General features: G+C 40.7%; 1 protein-coding gene across 1 annotated transcript in view; it reads right to left on the reverse strand.

Moving 5' to 3' along the window:
* Positions 1-23,566, reverse strand: part of HMCN1 (hemicentin 1) — a gene marked incomplete at its 3' end in the record, with an annotated part of 402,129 nt that overhangs the window by 123,485 nt on the left and 255,078 nt on the right. Inside the window, exons 37-44 of the mRNA XM_080917798.1 lie at positions 21,790-21,891; positions 20,972-21,148; positions 19,782-19,933; positions 18,403-18,526; positions 15,381-15,556; positions 12,998-13,094; positions 9,196-9,318; positions 2,014-2,175 (exon numbers count right to left, since the gene is read on the reverse strand). Coding sequence (XP_080773924.1) covers positions 2,014-2,175; positions 9,196-9,318; positions 12,998-13,094; positions 15,381-15,556; positions 18,403-18,526; positions 19,782-19,933; positions 20,972-21,148; positions 21,790-21,891 — 1,113 coding nt within the window. The remainder of the gene's footprint in view (positions 1-2,013; positions 2,176-9,195; positions 9,319-12,997; positions 13,095-15,380; positions 15,557-18,402; positions 18,527-19,781; positions 19,934-20,971; positions 21,149-21,789; positions 21,892-23,566) is intronic.

The following is a 23,566-nucleotide window of genomic DNA, read 5'->3' on the forward strand; positions in this document are numbered from 1 at the left end:
TTCGATGGGGCCTTTCACGTTGACCTGATCTGCTCTTGCTTTCACCTCTAAAGAACTGTGACACTGGCAATGCGCCACTGCACCCCGGCTCTGCTTTGGCGATGAAAGCCAGGGCCTCCTGCGTGCTCGATCAGCACTAGCAGAGGAGCTCAGGCCTACGCCATTGTGTCAGCTAAAAACGGATCAAAGCAACAGGCTGCACGATTGTGCAACAAAATATGAGCTATTTTGAGGCAGAATTCGTTCCTGTTTCTGAGTGTGTTAATACCTAAAAGAAAGCTACTGACCCAGAAGGAAAAGAAAACTGAACTTTTTAAAGGATGACATGGTATTTAAATTTGTCAATTATAACTCTGGTTCACGGAAGCAGTCCTAGTCCTACAATGGATGTGGTAGCTTAGGGCTTCTTAATTTAATTTACTAGGGATTGCTTTTCACCTGCAAGCTCTGTGACTCTGTACACAGGGCACATAAAACAAGTACGCACAGTAAACACTTGCTGATAGTAAATCATAAATAAACTTATTTTTAAATAATTCCTTAGTATGTATATACTTTTATCACTTACCAAAGACAAAGACAATATGCACACTAATGAGATGAGCATGCATTTGCACACTAATGAGATGAGCATGCATTTGCACACTAATGGGATGAGCATGCATTTGCACACTAATAAGATGAACATGCATTTGCACACTAATGAGATGAGCATGCATTTGCACACTAATGAGATGAGCATGCATTTTCACACTAATGAGATGAGCATACATTTGCACACTAATGAGATGAGCATGCATTTGCACACTAATGAGATGAGCATGCATTTGCACACTAATGAGATGAACATGCATTTGCACACTAATGAGATGAACATGCATTGTTTTTACACAATTCAACCCTTTAATGTTTAAACAGAGGCCCCATGGGGACTAAGCTCTCCTAAAATAAAGCAAAAATATTAACACCCTTTCCCTCTCTTGTGTTCAGTGTGGATTTAGTATCACAGAACCAGTCACCATGTTAATGCCGTGAAGGAAGGGGTAGAACATCAGGGAACCTCTGTTTTGCTAGGAATGCATAGATTTTCTGAGACCAGCTGCCAGCCTCAGGTGTGGCCTAGTGGCACACAGATGTGCCAGTTTATGCCACTGATAGTCAGCCACTCTGTCCCTATGCAGCTGACCTTAATCAACAACAAGTCTGAGAACTAGAAAGTAGAACTCTGCCAACTTGAACTCGTATGTGTGTGGAAAAAAATGGGCCTGTATCGGTAACCTGGGTTCTAGGGTTAGTTCTCCCACATAAGCCACATGACCTTGATCAACCATGAAAATGTGTCTCGGTTTGACCATATGTGCAAACTAAAAGCAATGGTTCCCCTTTAGGTAGAAATGCACATAAAGATTAAGTCATATAATGCATGGTTTCAAGCACCCTAAAATGTTGCACAGGTTCTAGTCAATATATCCTTTTCAAATATAGTATTTTGCATATTTTAAACATAATCAAAGGCTGAGGCTGTAGATTAGTGGGTGGGTAGTTCTTGCCTAGCATGCATGTGTGCTAGCACATGCCTGTAGTCCCAGCACTCAGGAGACACAAGCAGGAAGATAAAAAGCTACAGGTTACTCAAGTACATGCCACGTTTGAGACAAAATAAGGCTACATGAGAAATTATCATAACAAGCAAAGCAATAATAACAATAAAACAAAAACACCACCATCAGCAACAAATACTATAGAGTGTAATCCCCTCTCTGCCCATCCAGCACACTGCAGCCACCTCGATGGGTCTGTTACTGGTGGGATGATGGGTATGAACAGCTGTATTGATGGATAAATAGTGGTCCAGAGGAAGTCACTGGTCTCTGGTTATGCTGGCATGATCTACACCACATGCTAGCTATCGCTGTATTGCTGTGAGTGGCTCTTACAGCTCTGAAGAGAAAGGGAAGGTAAGAATCTTTAGAAGGAATGTGTACCCAGGGGTGGAGGATGTCAGTAACTTACTGTACACTTGCAGCTGATACTCTTTCTTTGCCATTCCAGCCACATTGGAGGCCACACACGTGTAGAGCCCTGTATCTGCTTTCTCAGCAACTGAAATTTGTAACCGTCTGCCGCCAGATAAGATGTGGACCCGTCCCGCAGAGTCATCCAACACCAGAGAACCTGCAACAGAACGCAAATAGAAGAATCTGAGGCAAAAATATGCAGCTTTTATATACATGCCTAGATAGGAACTAATTTATTTAATTACTAGTTTATGTACCTAAAAGGTAGACATCCCTGGAGTAAATATTTGCTAGTGAAAATCTACTCAACTACAGACTTCAAGCCTAACATATGTTGTAAAACTGCCATAAATGCTTATTTTAGAAAACAGTTTAAGGACAATTGTGGATAAAACAATAATTGCTGGAATGGTAGATTCTTGATGATTAGTGATGCTTTATAATACATTTGATTAAAAAGCAGGGAAATGGCAGAACAGAGCCCGGACCATCTGCCGCGCAGACCGCTAGCTCCTAGGGCTGAAAAACTGGGACCAGGAACAGAACTTTGGAACTTCTGTTTCTACCGGGCGGCGACTTCAGAGTGCAGAACAGAGCCTGGCCCATCTGCCACGCAAACCGCCAGCCCCTAGGGGTTGAGAAACTGGTGAGTGGAAAATCTGGACGGCCGGGGAGCAGAGAGATCTCTGCGGAGTGCGCACGCGGAGCGCACCCTCTGACCTGCCTGATCCAGGGACCAGGAATAGAACTTTGAAACTTCTGTTTCCACCCGGCGGCGACTTCAGGGCGCAGAACAGAGCCCAGACCATCTGCCGCACAGACCGCCAGCTCCTAAGGTTGAGAGACTGGTGAGTGGGAGATCTGGGCAGCCGGGGAGCAGAGAGATCTCTGTGGAGTGCGCACCCGGGGCGCACCCTCTGACCTGCCTGATCCGGGGACCAGGAACAGAACTTTGGAACCTCTGTTCCCACCCAGCGACTCTGAGGCATAGAACAGGGCTGGGCCCATCTGCCACCTGGACCAGTGGAGATCCAGGGACACAGACCAGATACAAAGGAAAGGTGAGAACATATCAGTGACAACAAAATAGCAAGAGGAAAGCGAAAGAGTATATCCCAAGGAAGCCAAGACAACCTGGCAACACCAGAACCAAGCTCTCCCATAACAGCAAACATCGGAATTCCAAACACTCCAGAAAAAGAAGACGCAGACCTGAAATCATACCTCAAGATGCTGATAGAGATACTTAAACAAGAATGGGAGGAAAAGCAAAAAGATTCAGAAGCTTTTAAAGAGGAAACAAGAAAAACACTCAAAGAACTCAAAGAACTAGAGAAAAACAGAACCAAAGAAATAAAGGAATGGAAGAGGGAAATTAAAACGGAAATTGACACAATAAAGAAAACACTAAAAGAGATAACCCTAGAGGCAGAACACCAAAAAAAGAAATCAGGAGTCACAGAAGCAAGCATTTCCAATAGATTATAAGAGATCGAAGAGAGAATCTCGGGGGCAGAAGACAACATTGTAAACATAGAAAAAACAGCCAGAGAAGATGCAAAAAACAAAAAGATCCTAACCCAAAATGTCCAGGAAATCCAGGACACAATGAGAAGACAGAAACTAAGGATAATAGGAATAGAAGAGGGAGAAGAGTATCAACTAAGGGGCACAGTAAATATCTTCAACAAAATCATAGAAGAAAACTTCCCTACCCTCAAGAATGAGATGACCATGAGCATAAAAGAAGCCTTCAGAACTCCAAATAGGTTGGACCAGAAAAGAAATACATCCCGACACATAATAGTAAAAACATCAAGTGCCCAAAGAAAAGAAAGAATACTAAAAGCAGTAAGGGAAAAAGGTCAGTTAACATATAAAGGCAGGGCAATCAGAATCACACCCGATTTCTCAACAGAGACTATGAAAGCTAGAAGAGCCTGGACAGACATCATGCACTCCATAAGAGAGCACAAGTGCCAGCCCAAGCTGCTATACCCAGCAAAACTATCAATCACCATAGATGGAGAGATGAAGATATTTCAAGACAAATCAAAATTTACACAATATCTGACCACAAACCCAGCACTACAACGAATTTTAGGTGGAAAACCCAATATAATGAGGGAAAATACAGCCTAGTAAAAACAAGAAAACTCCTAAACAAGAAAACTAAAAGAAGAAAAAGACACAGACACAACTCAACCCACAAAAGCAATAATGGCAGGAAACAGAAACAACTATTCCTTGATATCTATTAACATAAATGGACTCAACTCCCCAATAAAGAGACATAGGCTATCAGACTGGATACATAAACAAAATCCAGCCTTTTGCTGCATACAGAAAACTCATCTCAGAGACAAAGACAGACACTATCTCAGAGTAAAAGGGTGGGAAAAAAACTTCCAAGCAAACAGCCCCAAGAAGCAAGCTGGACTGGCTATTCTAATATCAAATAAAGTAAATTTCCAACCAAAAGTTATCAAAAAAGATAAGGAAGGACACATTTTACTCATTACCGGGGAAATCTGTCAGGAGGAACTCTCAATTCTTAACATATATGCTCCAAATAAAAAAGCACCCACATTCATAAAAGAAACCCTACTAAAGCTCAAAAAATACATTTCACCCCACACAATAATAGTGGGAGACTTTAATACCCCACTCTCACCAATGGACAGATCATGGAAACAGAAACTGAACAAGGACACTGCAAAACTAGCAGAGACTTTGAACCAACTAGAATTAATAGATATATACAGAACATATTATCCTAAAGTAAAAGAATACACCTTCTTCTCAGCACCCCATGGCACCTTCTCGAAAATTGATTACATAATTGGACACAGAACAAGCCTCAATCGATATAAGAAGATTGAAATACTCCCATGCATCCTCTCAGATCACCATGGTCTACAGCTGGTCTTTAACAACAACAAAGACAACAAAAAGCCTACGTACACATGGAAACTAAACAACGCTCTGTTAAACGATAGCAGGGTCAAAGAAGAAATAAAGAAAAAAAATTAAGGACTTTCTAGAATTCAACGAAAACAAAAACACAACATACCCAAACCTATGGGATGCAATGAAAGCAGTACTGAGAGGAAAACTCATAGCCCTAAGTGCTTCCAAAAAGAAACTGGAGAGAGCTTACATCAGCAACCTGACAGCACAACTAAAAGCCCTAGAACAAAAGGAAGCAGATATACCCAAGAAAAGTAGACGGCAAGAAATAATCAAAATTAGGGCAGAAATAGACCAAATAGAAACAAAAAGAACCATTGAAAAAAATCAACAAAACCAAGAGTTGGTTCTTTGAGAAAATCAACAAGATTGATAAACCCCTAGCCAGACTAGCTAGAGGGCAAAGAGAGAGTATACAAATTAACAAAATCAGAAAGGAAAGTGGAGACATAACAACTGAAACTGAGGAAATTCAAAAAATCATCCAATCCTACTACAAAAACTTATACTCCACAAAATTGGAAAATCTGGAGGAAATGGACGAATTCCTAGACAGATACAAGATCCCAAAGTTAAACCAGGATCAAGTAAACCATCTAAATAACACTATAACACCTAAAGAAATAGAAGAAGTCATCAAAAGCCTCCCAAACAAAAAAAGCCCAGGTCCAGACGGGTTCAGTGCAGAATTTTATCAGACATTTATTGCGAATATAACACCAATACTCTCCAAACTATTCCAAAAGATAGAATCAGATGGAATGCTACCCAACTCATTTTTTTGAGGCTACAATAACCCTCGTACCTAAACTACACAAAGACCCTACAAGGAAAGATAACTTCAGACCAATCTCACTTATGAACATTGACGCAAAAATACTCAACAAAATCCTTGCAAACCGAATCCAAGAACACATCAAAATGATCATTCATCATGACCAAGTAGGCTTCATCTCTGGGATGCAGGGATGGTTTAATATAAGGAAATCCATCAACGTAATCCACCATATAAACAAACTCAAAGAACAAAATCAGATGGTCATCTCACTAGATGCTGAGAAAGCATTTGACAAAATTCAACACCACTTCATGTTAAAGTCCTGGAAAGAACAGGAATCCAAGGTCCATACTTAAACATAATAAAAGCAATATACAGCAAACCAACAGCCAACATCAAACTTAATGGTGGGAAACTTGAAGCAGTGCCACTAAAATCAGGGACTCGACAAGGCTGCCCACTCTCCCCCTACCTATTCAACATAGTACTGGAAGTCCTGGCTGGAGCAATTAGACAGCAAAAGGAGATCAAGGGGATACAAATCGGAAAGGAAAAGATAAAAACATCACTCTTTGCCGATCACATGATAGTGTACTTAAGTGACCCCAAAAACTCCACCAGAGAACTCCTACAGCTGATAAACAAGTTCAGCAAAGTGGCTGGATACAAAATCAACTCAAACAAATCAGTAGCCTTCCTATACTCAAAGGACAAACATGTGGAGAAAGAAATTAGGGAAAAGGTACCCTTCACAATTGTCACAAAAACTATGAAATACCTTGGTGTGACTCTAACTAAGCAAGTGAAGGACCTGTGTGACAAGAACTTCAAACCTCTAAAGAAGAAAATTGAGGAGGATCTCAGAAAATGGAAAGATCTCCCATGCTCATGGATTGGAAAGATCAACATTTTAAAAATAGCCATCCTACCAAAAGCAATCTACAGATTCAACACAATCCCCATCAAAATTCCAACACAGTTCTTCATGTAATTGGAAAGATCAATGTGCAATTTCATATGCAACAACAAAAGACCTAGAATAGCGAAATCCATCCTCAACAACAAGAAAACATCTGCGGGAATCACTATCTCTGACCTCAAGCTATATTACAAGGCAATTGTGCTGAAAACTGCATGTTACTGGTACAGAAATAGGCATGTGGATCAAGGGAATAGAATAGAAGATCCAGAAATGAGCCCTCACATATATGGTCACCTGATTTTTGACAAAGGAGCCGTAAACATTCAATGGAAAAAGGACAGCCTATTCAACAAATGGTGCTGGTCCAACTGGCACTCAACATGCAAAAGAATGAAAATAGACCCTTTCTTATCTCCTTGTACAAAGCTCAAGTGTAAGTGGATCAAAGATCTCCACATTAAAGCAGATACACTGAAACTATTAGATGAGAAAGTAGGGAAAACTTTAGAACATATAGGCACAGGAGTAAATTTTCTGAACAAAACAGCAATGGCTCAAGCTCTAAGGTCAAAGATTAACAAATGGGACTTAATGAGACTGCAAAGTTTCTGTAAGGCTACGGACATTGTCAAGAAAACAAAACGGCAGCCAACAGAATGGGAAAAGATTTTTACCAACCTTACATCAGATAGAGGCCTAATATCTAAGGTATACAAAGAACTCAAAAAGCTATACACCAGAGAATCAAATAACCCTATTAAAAAATGGGGTACAGAGCTAAACAAAACATTCTCAGTTGAGGAATATTGAATGGCTGAGAAATATCTGAGGAAGTGCTCGACATCCTTAGCCATCAGGGAAATGCAAATCAAAACAACCCTGAGATTCCACCTCACACCAGTCAGATTGGCCAAGATCCAAAACTCAGATGACAACAGATGCTGGTGAGGTTGTGGAGAAAGAGGAACCCTTCTCCACTGTTGGTGGGGTTGCAAACTAATACAACCACTCTGGAAATCAGTCTGGCGATACCTCAGAAAATTGGACATAATACTACCTGAAGACCCAGCTATTCCACTTCTGGGCATATACCCCAGAGACACCTTAGTACACAACAAAGATATATGCACCACAATGTTCATAGCAGCTCTATTTATAATAGCCAGAAGCTGGAAAGAACCCAGATGTCCTTCAGAAGATGAATGGATACAAAAATTGTGGTACATTTACACAATGGAATGTACCACAATTTTTGTATCCATTACTAAGTACCACTACTCAGCCACCAGAAACAATGACTTGACCAAATTCTTAAGAAAATGGCTGCATCTAGAGAATATCATTCTGAGTGAGATAACCCAGTCACAAAAGAACAGACATAATATGCAGTCACTGATAGTGGGATGCTAACCCCAAAGGCTTGCACTCCCCCAGAAACAACTCACAGACTGTACGAAGTCCAAGAAATAAAGAAAAAAAAACAAAACAAAACAAAAAAAATCTCTATACAACAAGAAAACTTTGACTATTTCCATGTTACATTTTGTTTTACATGTGCTTTATGCTCATTGTAACTATTAAGTTTTCGATGCATGCTATCAAACCTTTAAGAGAATCAAGTACTGACTACAAAATATATTCATACAGTTTTATGTAAAATTATTTTAACATCTGAAAAAAAGTAATGACAAAAATGTATTGTATAATTTTATGCAAACAATGCTTAAAATCTGTACATTTATCTTTGTTTTGTAAAATAAAGTTGTTAAAAAAGTCTAGATAAAAAATAAAACAGGTTTCTAATAAAGAAAAGCAGGGAAATAATGCAAAAAGGTGATTTGTCTGGTGAAAAGTCAGTCTTACAATGATCGTCATTGAGATAACATTAAAATATCACATGTTAGAGGTTATTACAAAGTAATTTTGCTTTCTAGTATTTAGTATTCAGAACTCTGAAAAGGTTTTTGTTATTCATGTTTTTTGTTATCCATCCATCCATCGTCCGTCCATCTATCCACCCACCCACCCACCCACCCACCCATCATCTATCTATCTATCTATCTATCTATCTATCTATCTATCTATCTATCTATCATCTATGTATATGTTATGTGTTTTGCCTGCATGTAGGCTTGTATGAGGATGTCAGATCCCCTGGAACTTTTATTACAGACAGTTGTGAACTGCGATATATGTGGTGGGAATTGAACCCATGTCCCCTATAAGAGCAGCCAGTGCTCTTAACCTTTGAGCCATCTCTCCAACCCCTGTTTTTTTGTTTTTGTTTTTGGTTTTTTTTTTTTGATTTTTTTTGTTTTTTTTTTTTTGTTTCTTTAGCAAACTAACATGTTAGCTAAACAATTTGTCTATCTATCAATCCTCTCTGTATCTCTGTCTCTGTCTCTGTCTCTGTCTGTCTGTCTGTCTGTCTGTCTGTCTCTCTCTCTCTCTCTCTCTCTCTCTCTCTCTCTCTCTCTCATTTAAGATGTTTAGGGATGCAAACTGACCTTTCTTCTTCCAGGTAAGACTTGGAGGTGGAATTCCACTTGATTCACACAGGAGCGTGACAAGATTCCCTTCAATGGCTGTGAGTTGCACAAGCTCATCAGAGTCATGAATAGTGGGTGGTACTGAAAGAAAAAAAGAAAAAGAGACATTCTAGTTTTTGTGTCCTGCAGTTTCCCTAACACTTTACACACAGTAGAAAGGGCTTCTACCCAAATGACTTAATAGAAAAGCAAATAAGGTTGAATGTCACTTCTAATAACAGAACTTTCCACTGTCACAGAAGTTCTACAACGGAAGTACTCAGAACAGCATAGCTTACTACAGATATTTAGACATCGGTGTGAAAATGCTGATACGTACCAAATCCAAAGTTGACCTAGACACAGATGCCCAACAAGCTTGGCATCTTAGATACTAAACATAACTAGAGCACAACAGTTCTCTCTATGGCAGATGATGTCCAGCAAAGAACAGAGGAAAAGGTCTCACCAAAAAGGTGTCTGAAGACTGTATCCTCTCCCATCCCCCAAGGCTACTGCAGTATCATCACATGGAAGACACTCATTCTCCCGGGCTACTGGGAGTTGAGTGGTTATAAAACCTACTTCAGTCCTTCCCCTGAAGTTTCAGTCCTTACTCAACCTCTGGGGAAACAGTTCTATCCTTCATGAACCTTATGAACCCACGGACTTCAATCCATGCTTTATTTATTTATTTTTACCACATCTGTGACTCTGCCATTCATCTCTTCACTGGTTGGCCACTAAACTTGTTTGTGTTCTTCCTGTTCACACTTAGACCTTCCATCATTCTGTAGGAAGGCAGTATTCACGTGCACATCTAACTTGTCTAAATACCCACTGGTGCAATTATTTTGTATGTTCTTCCTTTTCTCCATCAGAGACTATATACACAATGGTCTTTATGGCTTCTAGAACATTCTTTCTGTGTGTTCATTAATTCAGCCATGGTTTAATGATTGCCACATTCTTGTTTCTTTTGTTTGTTTACCTCTTTGCATTTTAGATTTCATAATCAATATTTACCCCCTTTTTGCCAATATTCTCAATTACCTGGCTCACTCTTTTTTTAGCAATACCTTTCACGTAAAAAGATTCTACAGTGTTTACTGCCATCAAGCACCCAACAAGCAATGAGTTACACAAGAGAAAATATCACATCCACAGACTGACACTCCTCTAATCTAATCTCCACTTTCAACTCTCTCCTGCTCCGCTCCCGTGGCTTCCACGAGTATAAGGGGTTACAAACCTAATGAGAACTCTGGATCATACAGCAGACTGATTATTACATCATATGTCACACGATGCCGGAGAAGCACTGCCCTGTCCCGAGATAAGTATAGCAGATAAAGGAACACGAATATGTAGCCTCTGCTAATCTAGATTCAGTTTCTTAATCACATCTAGAGTATAGTTGCTTTATTTAAAAGCATATATCTGAGCATCCCAATTCTTTAAAACTCTTTAAGATGCTCTGTGATGCTTAGAAACAAATACACCCACTGAAGAGCATTTGCCAATCCACCTGCTCTGCCTTTCTACCACAGATTTCCTTTCCATCTTCTGTGCCACACTTGTCCATGGTGAACAGTGCTGAGCTCTCTGGTGTAGCCTGTCCTTCAGGCCTATGCACAGTTAACGCCTACCCATGGTTATGGTCTACAGGACATACAACCACTTATGTCTTTCTGTCTAACAGCTCTTACATTTAAATTAACTAAAGAGCTTTCCAACCTGAAAATTTCCTCTTTCTCATTAGTCACTCACATAAAAACAGAGAAAGCACGCATACTTTCAAGTGACCTTATCCCCAATAACTCAAACATCTCCCAAGTCTTTCCTTACTGTGTTTACTGCGTTCTGATCTCTACTGTTAAACCCTTTTCTTCAGAGGCATTAGCAGATATATTAGCAAAGGCCACCTTACAGTTTATATCTCATGATTGCTCTACAATAAATCACATTATCCATTAATCTTTTCATCCATCCATGTACAAATTATCCATTGCCTATTTTATTTTTCTGGGGGGCAGTCATTGTTTTTCTTAGTTTTCATACCATTGTTTTCAGTAGATTTTTCTCCCTCCTGCTTGACTGCTCGGTTTCCCACTTTGGCCCCTTTGCTGTCCCTGTGTCTATATGGTACTTGTGGAAGGCATACTGTATAGCAATCTTCCATACACATCTCTTTAAGGCATCTCAGCCTCCATCTACCAACAACTCTGTCTGTAACTTTGCTTCCATTTCCAACTGTGTGGTAGATAACTTCACAGTGCGGGTCCATATTCACCTCCAAAGCCTCCTCTTCAAACCTCACTTGTTTTGTTAATTGGTTTCACAGGGCACTTCTGCATGCATGTCATTTTGTTGTTGTTCATGTCAGCCTGCACCTCCCTCCTCCTCTTTCCTGTCCTCTCCTCCTCCCTCCTCCCCTCTCCTGTCCTCTCCATCCCTCTCCTCCCCTCTCCTGTCCTCTCCTCCCCTCTCCTGTCCTCTCCGCCCCTCTCCTGTCTTCTCCTCCCCTCTCCTGGCTTCTCCTACCCTCTCCTGTCCTCCCCTCTCCTGTCCTCCCCTCTCTTGTCCTCTCCTCCCCTCTCCTCCCCTCCCCTCCCCTCTCCTATCCTCTCCTCCCCTCTCCTGTCCTCTCCTGTCCTCTCCTGTCCTCCCCTCCCCTCTCCTCCCCTCTCCTGTCCTCCCCTCTCCTGTCCTCTCCTCCCCTCCCCTTCCCTCTCCTCCCCTCTCCTACCTTCTCCTGCCCTCTCCTTTATCCCCCCCCCCCCCACTTCTCCCTAATGCTCTCTCCTACTCTCATGTTTTCTGTTTGTCTTAGTTTTGAATCCAATATTTAAGAAAAAGTATGTGGCAAAGGCTTACTTTATCTCACTTTCTAGGGGATCATGATTCCATCTATAGCTACCTTCTTGCCCTTAATTTATAACTTTTGGCTCAGCACCTTGTCCAGAGTGGGAGACAAAGGAATAGTTTTATCGTTTGAAAGAAATAAAAAAGAAAAAGGGAGAAACAGAGAGGTAGAAATGATGGGAAGAGCTAGGAGCCGAAACTGATGATGTGTAATTCACAAGCATTTGATATAAACCAGCTATACGGCAAACTGTAACATTTGGACACAAATTTATCCCATTGTTTTTTTTTTGGCAGATCTCCCTCCTGCTCCATGCCTCTGTGTACACAGTGAGCAGTAGCTTTCATTATAATTTTCTGCAATAATATTAAAGTGATAACTATTTACACACACACACACACACACAAAGTGATATTTAAGATAATGGTTAAAAGGTTGGAAATGGAAGCATTTTACAACAGCCAGCGGAGAGTCATGACTAAGGCAGTGTGCACTATCTTAGTGGTAAGTGTTTAACGTTTCAAGCAATAATGGCTTCTCAACTAGCACGGCTGTCTCCTCTCCTGCCTTACGGGGCACGAACGCAATTTGCACATGGAACATGGCTTTTTAATTTACTCTCCTTGACAAACCACTGCCACTAGTGTCTAGGAAAAGCCCCAACAGCCCCGCGGTAAAGGCTGACAGTTGTGTCAGGCCGGAGAGAGGGACCATGTGACACAGAAGTGGGCCTTGGCTTGTCTGTTTTGAGGTTTGGATCAGTTCATGGACACTCAGGACACCGTTCATTTCCACACAGGGACGCAGTGGAGGCCTGCAGCTTAAACCCGGGGCAGTGAGGAAAAGCAAAGGGCAAGCTCCCTGCTGTGTCTGACAGACACTCACCCCACATGGTAGCACTGTAGCTATACTCACCCCAGATGTTAACGTTGTAGTTCTTCTCCGTTTTTCCAGCAACGTTTGTTGCTTCACAGGTATATCTACCTGTGTCTTGGGCCTGAGCATCTTCAATCTCAAATTAAAAAAAAATCAAAGTCATGCTTGGAAAACAGCAACCCTCCCCCCCAAAATTATATCATCCATCAAAATTGAGAGGAAACTTTCTCTACATCTCTTTATTTAAAAATGTCATTTTCTAAGTGAGTCTAATGTAAAATTCATTCTGTTATTTCAGGAAGTGAAACTTTTAAATGAATAATTAATAATGAGACTGTAGGCCACATTTTCTTTTAAATACCTCCAGTTTTCTTTTTCACAATTAGGCTGTTTACTTCCTGCCATTAATAAATTGAAAGTATGTCACATAAAAAATTGCTGCAGGACTCTCTGCTGAGAGGCTGTGTTCAGTCCAGCAGGGACTTTGGAAGTTAAGATTGGGGGGTGGGGGACTCTTGAAGTTGGATTACATAAAATTTGCACTATAAAATCAATATGAAAATTTGAGGTCAAGCTCCTTTTCTCAAAATGTTCTCTCAGTAGCTCCCAGCATGGGGCCAGTATGTTGTGAGGTCTCTGAATAAAGCAGCCCACTGTGAGGATGCCCTTGAGGGCCAGGCCTGGTCCCAGCTGCCTCCATTTCTCTCCTGCTTCTTCAGTCTCTGAAATCCCACCCAGTGCTATCTACTGTCCCCTCTCTGTTCTGTCAGACAGATATTTTAAAGACATATGCCCAAATAAATTTTTTTTTTTTTTTTACTTAGGTTGTTTTGTCAAGTTATCTGTCCACACCGAGGCAAAGGAAACCAGCACACTGTAGAGCTCACAGAAAGTTTTTAGAATGGGTTGGTTCGGATACTGGAATGCAGGGATGAGCATTGAATGGACTGCCTACTGTACTCATAGCAAAAGAACAAAAGAAAAAAAAAGAGAGAAAAAAGGGCAAATTTCCATTATTTAATTTAGTCTCACGTGTGAGAAAAATGTGGGGTTTATTCTTCAGATAGTATTAACTAACCAGTTGGGTTGGGTTCTGTAGAATGTCTCATTGTATGGGTTTTCTCTCTAGTCCTGCCAGAGGGACTTGCACATCCCACGTGGTCTGGCATGGGTTCATAGAAGGCATCAGTGGCTCTAAGGATTTATTCCCCATTACCTAAAGAAAAGAACATCTACACCCACTGAAATTTATGCTAACAGAAATGCCTCCCTCTGTCATTCAGCCACAGCTAAGCTTTGAGATGTTGCCAGGTACTTTCTAGAACGCTAGACTCGCCCTCTGAGCAGGAGAACCCACGCTTTGATTATGTAGCTCCGCTGCCTCATGCATCTTTCTGTAGCTAGTGAGTCTGGCCTGACCTCTCCTTTCTGTATCCTCATAATTGCCAGGATCTTCCTACCCCTTTCTTTAGCACGCCTCACCTATTCATGGCGGTGTGTCTGTCTTCCTTGTGAGATCTCTTTAGCCTGCTGCCTTTCCCACATGCAGACACTCATTACCTTCCTAAATATTCTTGGTTGTCAGTAACAATCCTCCCCAATAAGGACGTTACTGTAGCTAGTAATATGGGCTTCGAACGTGTACTCCCAGTGTTCCACTTCCACCTGTGCTTCTTCCCAAGAGGACACACGGTTTGCCTACACTCTATTTTCTCAGCTGGCCTATTAGCAGAATTTTATGGGTTATAGACATTTACACCTGTGGGTTCCTTTAGCCTCATACCTCAGCCTTCTTTCAGTTCCAGCTCCGTTTGACTTGGATGAACTTTCTGACAACATTCTCTCAAACATTCACTTTGTGGGCTTCTCCATCTCCTACTTGCTCTCCTTAATCAGAAATTTTGTTCTTCTCTGAACTATAAAATTAAGTTGTCTCCCAATATTCTTCCATGCAAGCAGAGCCTCCCCTTTTGCTATTCATCTTCAAATACTCAGTGCCACCCATTTAGTCATCAACCCAAATGTATAGCAGTTCTGCACATCTGAGATGAAGCGACTTTAGCTTTGTGTGCATTTATGTAAGATTACAAGATACAAAGGTATGAGATGCAGCCTTATCCAGAGCACCCAAAGTAGGCTGTTGCTGACTGGTTGAATGAGTATTCATAAAGGAGTTCTTAAAGTACTTTTATAACATTTTCCTTTTTTTAGATGGCTTCTGGCTAAAGTATGGATGGATGACTAAATGGTCAATATTAAATATTAAATTAGTTAATGCTATGTTAAGACTATATCCAGCACCATTAAATAGAGTGCCTAGAATCTTAGTAGACACCAGAGCGTTTATAAACGACCAGCATGTTTAACAGATGTAACACCAAAACAATGTGTTTGGGGACTGGAAACAAATCTACAGCCTCACCTTAAGCACACTTCCATTTTCAGAGATACTGAGACCCGGTCTCTTCAGCAGAGGGCGGCCATCTTTTAACCACAGCAGAGTAGGTGGGGGCACAGCATCACTCTGACAGAATAACTCCACAGCTTGGCTAACGAGGACGGAGACATTCTGTTCTTCTCCCACAATACTGGGTGGAGCTAAATGAACGATGAGTATTTCCTCAGGATAAATCAGCTCAGTGTACTATAAATGTCCATTAATGATCAAGTTGCAAGATACACACAGAAGAACTATGTTGTTTTTAAGATGCAAGAGCATAATCCTTCTTGTATACACTACAGGCTTTGTTTTATTCAGAGGCTGTGTTAAATTACCAATTAACATATCCCTGTGGACCAAAGATTTTACTCACTAACTGCTTTCATTTTAAAGAGCTTTTACTATTCAAAGTTCTCACGAGTTACATCTAAGACCTGCACAGAACTACATGGCACTTCCCAGGGCTTTCAAAAATAGCAAATCGCCTAGGAAATATTTTGGAAACAACAATGAATTTAAAACTATGACTTCAGTATCTGTGTCTTTTGCAAAAGCAAAGAAGTTTCATACTGATTTGAGGCAACATCTTTCAGAGAATGAGGAAGAGGCCGTAGAAGTTGTCTGGCGGGTTCCTGCATCAGAACGTGCAGATGTTAAATTGGGTGACTGGTGAGGATGTCCCCAAAACGCTATTGCTGGTAGTATAGCTGAGCATCTACTGACTTGTGGTTTAGAGTTCTCTTCTCTGCCCTACCAACTTCCCGTGTCACAAAAGACTGTGGAGAAACTGACACATCAGAGAAGAGGCTACATCAGCACGAGTGACCAGCTACCTGCAGGACATAGTCACAGCTGCAAAAGTGAGGAGGTCTGTTGGAACTGTAACAAGATTAGAATCTGGGTCCCCTGGCCTTCATACTCGTCAGAGGCTGAAATGCTTTCCGACAGAAACTTAAAAGAATTTCCTTCCCTTGAGTGTACTGAAAATAAAGTGTCTTTGGTTCCCAGGTGGCTTGGTAGAGTTTTGAAAGAGAGTTTGCTCCATAGGCCACCAAGGACTCACTCAGGTTTGTATACATCTACATTCAGAAATGACAAATGACGATTGAAATCGGGACCTGTTACAAAAAGGCCACTCTGGGGAAAAAAAAAAAAAAAAAGAACACAGCAGAGTCTTTCCTGGGCCACTTGTCACTAATTTCCTCATCTGTCAGAGAATATATTTATAGTTATTTTTGTTGTGGTTATTGTTTGGTTTTGATTTTGGGGTCATGTGTAAAAGTAGTCTGGTTGTATTCCCTTGGGTCCCAAAGGGTCTTCCAAATGCTTTGGCAGACATAAAATTATGGTGATAAAATATCATTACATTCCATGGGCTGATGTTTCGGGCTCTGTAATCCAGCCTGTGGTCAGAAACCAGCAGTGGTGTGTGTCTGTAGCCACCAGGGTCCCCTGATGCCAGATCTGCTGCAGAGGGCAAGGGCGGGGAGACAGGGGAGACAGCTGTGTGCTGTGTCTCGGTCCATGGACCGTAAAGATGAAAGTACCTCACAGAGAGCGTGAGGCAGGCTGGGGGAGCATCTGTGCAGAGCTCTGTGACATTTCTGCTCATGGAGGACACAGACATTGACTAGCAGCAAGCTTAAGGCAACCTCCGAGGACCAGAACATGGTGGGATTGATTTTGATAGGCGACGCATTAGGGTAAAGACGTATGGATCGACTCTTCAAAATCAAGAACACTACAAGGTGGCAAAGTGGGCGATTTTAATGGCCTTGTGAGGTACCATGAGAACAAGATCTATTCATAAGCCTTGGCCAAGGAGTGTCTAAACAGAATGGCTTGATCAAATTTTGAATGAAGTTTGGCCCTGTTGGATTAAAAGTTATCACAACCATGTATGTTTATCCTGTTATTCATAGAGTTTAAAAAGGGCATGCTTTCTTTTTTTTTTTTTTTTTTACAACTTTATTTTTAAAAAAGAGAGACACATGTACAGAGTTTTAAAAGAATTTTGGCATAAAGCTATATGAATATATTTTTGTCAGTACTTGGTTTTTTAAAGGTTCGATAGTGTGAGGGCACGCTTTCTTTACGACTGTTTTAGACATCAAGGTACACCAAGATGGAGACTGACAAATATCATCTAAAAGCTGATGTGAACTTTGTTCTGGGGTGCTTATTCTGGATGGAATCAATACTACCCTCCTTCTAGACCATCTAGCTGCATTGTGGATAGGGGGAAAATGTCATGAATTTTATCTGCATTTATACATCATTTAACGTATATTTCTCAAACAGGCCTCAACTCAGGGATACTGGGATGATCACAAAATGTGTCTCTTGAAATCCAGTTAAAGGCAATGAAGCACAGCTTTGAGTAGAATACACAAGAGAGCATTTCCAACAGACATTTACTATAGTTAGACAATGTATAGCTGCTAGCTGTAGCTTGTTCTTCAGAATGCTTTATAAAATGCCCTACACATATGTATACGTTTTAATTAAAATTTTATTTTTGTAGGTGTGTGCCATGTGTGTTGTCATATGTGTCTGGGGTACATGTATATAAGCACTGAAGCAGAATGTGAGGTGTTTCTATCACTTTCTGCTTATTTCCTGGAGACAAGGTCTCACATAGACCTGATGCATTCTGATTGGCTAGCTTAGCTGACCACTGAGCTCCTGAGAGATGACTCCCTCTTTTCAGCCCCCAACACTTGGGTCATAGGCACATAAGACCACGCCCAGCTTTTTACACAGGTATCAGAGAGTTAAGTTCAACTTCTCATGTTTGAACAGGTGCTCTAATGCCCAGATGAATCATCTCCTAAGCGATAATAACCTTGGAACTTAAAAGGGCTAAAATAAGTCAGACTCAAACATAAAGCAGAGAGAGAAATCGATTTGGACCAGTTTGGCTAAATCATCAATTTATCCATTTCTCCTTGTCAACAGCCTCCCTTAGCATCTACTTCTGCACACAGGAAGCTGCTTGTCTCACCGTATACTCTGAGGTCAATGTCCCTCTGTCTCTCCCCAGCAGCGTTCACTGCCACGCAGGTGTACCTCCCTGTGTCACTCATTTGAGCACTGGTCAGTGCCAAGATGCGACCCCCGGAGAGAACCTATCGAGGAAAACAAAGCTAATTAACCAAGATGAGACTGGTAGGTATTTTCTATCATCTCCACAAATATTCATTGAGGAAAGTCAATGCATACTAAAGAGAAGAAGGAATAAAAAGAGGTGATAACCCAAGGCTTTGGTGGATCACATAGGTAGGACATCACAATAGTATTAACTAAAAAATATTTAGTCACACGTATTGTTCTACAATCCTACAGGTCCAGCAACTTCTTTTATTATTGACATGAACTTTGTATCTTTCCAAGGCATCAATTCTGAGCAACTGAATGTCAGAACTGTATTCTGTATTAGGCAAAATAAGATCTTTATGTCTGACACAAGCATTTATTAGAGATATGTTGAGTTAAGCTTCAGACCACTACAATAAAACAAAGATTTCAGTAAAACAAGTTATAGAGAATTGTGGCTTCCCAATGTGTAAGAAGGTGCTGTTTAAACAGTATACTCTAGTCTATTAAATGTACAGTAGCAGTAAGTCTAGTGCAAAGTGTGTACACACACACACACACACACACACACACACACAGAGTAAATGCTATTTTAAGGCTTAACACCATCAGTGTCCATGTCAACGATGGGACAGGGGCTAGCAGACTTACTCAGTGCACAGTTGGCACAAAGCTTCTATTTGTAAACAACAATAAAGCCTCAAACAGTACAGTATCTACAAAGTTCAATGAGATGCAAGCCCAATAAAACAAGGAAGATGTGTGCACACACTTTGGTGCTTCTAATTTGGGAGTCAAGGCTACTTCTGTATTTTTAACTCAAAGCCAAGGCACTGCCTTTAAATTTTTCTGAGACTCAGATTTCATTTTTCATAATGTCGCCATTATAATTCCTTCCCTTCACTCTTTGATGTTTTTATAGACCCATGTATGCTTTATGTGCCTCACAGATTCATTATTTGCAGACATTAAACAAAATCCTACCAGAAATTTCCTGTACTTTGTGTTGATGACTATTCCTTGTGGCAGGAGGTGAAGCAGGCGTGAGCAAGAGCAGTTCTCCATAATCAATGGGCTAAACTCGGCACCCGCATGTGAGGGGAGCAGCTCTTAGATCCTGTGCTTTTAATACGTTTAATATAATTTCTATAACAGGCACTGGTGTGCACATGCGCACATATGCCTTTGAAAATACATTTGTTAACTCTTCCTCTAAAATCATTTCAACATCGCCATAAACTTTGAGTATCCTGTGTTGAACACGTTGGTCACAGAAACAGGAGATACCTGGATTCCATTAGAGAAGCTAGAGACTGGGCTCCCATCTTTCAGCCAGGTCAGACTGGGGGCGGGGATGCCTCTGGCTTCACATTCTAACCTTGCGAGGTTATTCACCACCACCTCCACCAGGGCACTGCTCTCGGAGATCGAAGGAGGCACTGAAAAGGGAGAAAAGCAGTCATGTGTGGTCAGCACAAGACAATGAAAACCATATGTAATCTCCATAACGATTCTTACAAGGCAAAATTTCGTTATTGTTTTGGCTAAGTGTTTTATGTCTTATCTGAGATGTAATCACAGTAATCCGGCGAGGGATGGAGAGCAAGGATGGCCTCACCTTGGCAGAGAATAGGAAAGTGTTGCTAGTTATTGTAGAAGGTCAGTTTTTAGTGTCGTAATGCATTTAAATTGTATATTATCATTACTGTGTGTGTGTGTGTGTGTGTGTGTGTGTGCGTGTGTGTGTGTGTGCGCGTGTGTACCTATGCAAGTCAAAGAACAGTTTTGGGGAGCCTGTTCTCTTCTTCCACCTTGTTGAGTCAGGGTCTCTCTTGTTTCTGACATGCTGTGGACTCCATGATAGTTGGCCCTTGAGAGATCCTATTGCTAGCATCCTTCTTGGCATAAGAGTATTGGGACAAGTGGGCACTGCCACATCAGGCTTGTGCACCCAAGTTCAGACAGTGCTAATATCTGTTGAGCTATCTCACTGGCCCTGACTGAACTGAATTCTTATTATTGATTCTTGAGAGGGGAGGGGAGAGGGGGAGGGGTAGGGAGAAAGAGTGGGAGAGGGAGAGGGAATGGGAGGGGGGGAGTTAGAGGGAGAAGGAGCCTGTGTGTACACACATACCTTTCTTGGTTGCATATGCTACTGTCAATGTCTCTTAAAGTCATTTCTTTAATACCAATGCATATTAGAGTTGCATTAACAAAGATGGTATTCTTGTTAGCAGATGAAACCATCACTAGTTATTTCAACAAGGAATCTAAAGTAATCAACAGTGTTTGCGACCTTGGCATTTTTAGTAGCTGTCAGAGATAAGAAAGTTTACCGGATGTAGAGCACTTCGTCTTTAAGTAAAAATATCAACAGCATAGTTCTATTGCTAACTCACACTATAATTTGATACAAGCATAAGATTGTTATCCACGTGACCATTACCCAATATGAACCCAAGAGACGAAGTGCTTACCATGAACTTGTAGGCTGTAAAACAGTTCTGTAGCTCCAGCAGAGTTGATGGCTACACATTTGTAGATGCCAGCATCTGAGATCTGAGCACTTCCGATCTCAAGGATCTGCCCTCTCTTCAAGAAGGCTGCACTTGCGGAGCCTGAGAGTGGGTGGCTGTCTTTGTACCATGTGATCACTGAAAGGAGACGCAGGAAGTAAAACGTTTTCTTTCAGTATTCAAAAATGATAAGCTGAATCTGAAGTAAAAAAACATTAAGATCTATCTGACTAAGTAATGCTTTATTCTTATACTTACTGTGTGAGTTAAATTGGCCTAAATATCTCTTGAGGGCTGATTACTTTTAAAGAGATGATAAGTCTAAGGAAACTATTGAGTCCAACCAACGAGTTCTGAAATTGAACCAATGGAAGGTATTGTTTCTAATGTCAACAGCACTTGAAGGTGGATTTCTTAGCCTGTGCCATTTCCGTTACTGTGCATTTCCTACAGAATTGTTAACATGCCGAGTCAAAACCATCTACCGGGCACGATATTGGATTCCATGGTCTTACACATTGTTATCAATTCACAGGAAGAGCCCAGCCGTGACAGACTAATGACAGGGGCACTAGAAAGACGGGGGTCGAAAGCAGCTTGGTTCATCCAACCCCATTTCTCCTAAAAACACACAAATAACTCTTCAAAGCACACAGACATATGTGAGGACGGTAAGTTTTGTGATCACAAGAGAGACAGGATGATAAGTCATTTGCCCATTTGTACACTAAGTAGAACATTTGGATGTTAATCGGTTGCGGAGAGACAAGTAAACATACCAGGAAGAGGATTCCCTGTGGCTTCGCACTCCAGCTGAATGGGGTTGTTCACCACCACACTCTCATTCAGCATCTTCCCGGCATCATCCAGCCTGGGGGGTTCTGCAAGGCCCAAGCATACGGTGAGGATGAGGTCACACAAGTATATTTAAACTGAAATTGATTTCTCAGTGGAAACTATGAATTCCTCTTCCTCATACAGTTGCTGCCATTTGGAACAAAAGTGCAGTATACTATCAAAGAAAGTTGAAAACAGATTTTAAAAAATGTATAGGTTCTTTTTTTCTGGGAAACCCATTTCTCTGTGAGCAGACAGAAAAAGGCTTGGGTTATAGATCACTAGTTATAGGTTACTAGTCAGTGGGAGAATGCTGAGCACATCAGTTTGCTGGAAGGCCGTGTCTCCTGGGAGCCTCAGAAGCCACAGCCACAAAGTGTCACCAACCTGTCTACTTAAACATGAGCTGAAAGAGGACACCAAACAGATATGCCTGTGTGGACAAGAGAAAGCCCACGAGGCCTCAACCTCACAAAGAGCCAGAGGCAGGTAAGAAATGCTGAGGCCAGGAGAAAAAGTCATCTCGAGGTAAAAGAGCAGCGACTGGTGATCCTGTACCAACGGTCATTCTTGAAAACCAGGCATACAAATAATATCATACTGACTGAGAACGGTATACTAAGAGATGTATATATTTACATCCAGATAGTGACAATTAATACAAACAGAGGATATATATGTGAACAATAACAAGAAGGTGAGTATGGGAGGGTTTCCAGGGAAGGGATGAATGATTTAATTATATAAACTTATACATAGTTTTATATAAAATAATTTATATAATATATAAAATTAATCAAATAATTAATAATAAATAAATAAAATTTTATATTTACAAAATAAATAATCTTACATTTACAGATTCTTATTTATAAAAGAAATAAAAGAAATAAAAATAAAAATAAACATAAGTTAAAATATTTAATAAAAGAAATATCTTAATATTTCTTTTAAATAAAAAAATTAAATAAAAGAAAGAAAAGCAAAGTTGAAAATATAATTTTTAAGTTCAGCTCACTGACTGAGCTGAGAATGAATTTACTTTGACATTAGACAATTTATGTGCCTGAAAATACCCGACATTATCTGGGCAGGACGGCCTTCATACATTCTCTAAAAATTAGAATAACTTTCTGAGTGACAATGAAAAGGTTTTTCTTTTTCATATAAATCAAAAATGATAAAAACCTTTCAGTCTTAAGCAGTCACTAGGGAAACAGGAGTTCCGGAGAGAGGTAACAGTTTGGGACATCAATACAATATTGCACTGCAGTGGTAATTCGGGGGGTGGGGTCAGGAGGGATGCCAGAGCTCTTCTTACGTAGAAATAAAACCAGATATAAACCAGCATTTATAGTTTGCAGAAATAACACTGTTTACAGATTAAAGTACAAAATCAGAGGGAAAACCCAACAAGCAAACTGAGATTCCAACTTGAATTATTTAGGTTTTTTATTGAGGTAGAAATGTGTTTGTTTTGTTGTTGTGTTTTTAAGACAGGGTTTCTCTGTGTCCCGGGTGTCATGCAACTCTCTGTAGATCAGGGTGGTCTCAAGCTCAGAGATCTGCTTGTCTCTGCCTTCCAAGGGCTGGGATTAGAGGTGGGCACCATTGCTTGTTCTTAGTGATTAAAAAATGTTTTATTTAAAATTTTTTTAAATTATATTTCTGCTTTAAAAGTACTTTTTTATTTATTCCAGTGCAACACACACACACCCC

Source organism: Micromys minutus (genome assembly GCF_963924665.1).
Source record: "Micromys minutus genome assembly, chromosome: 6".
Lineage (NCBI taxonomy): Eukaryota > Metazoa > Chordata > Mammalia > Rodentia > Muridae > Micromys > Micromys minutus.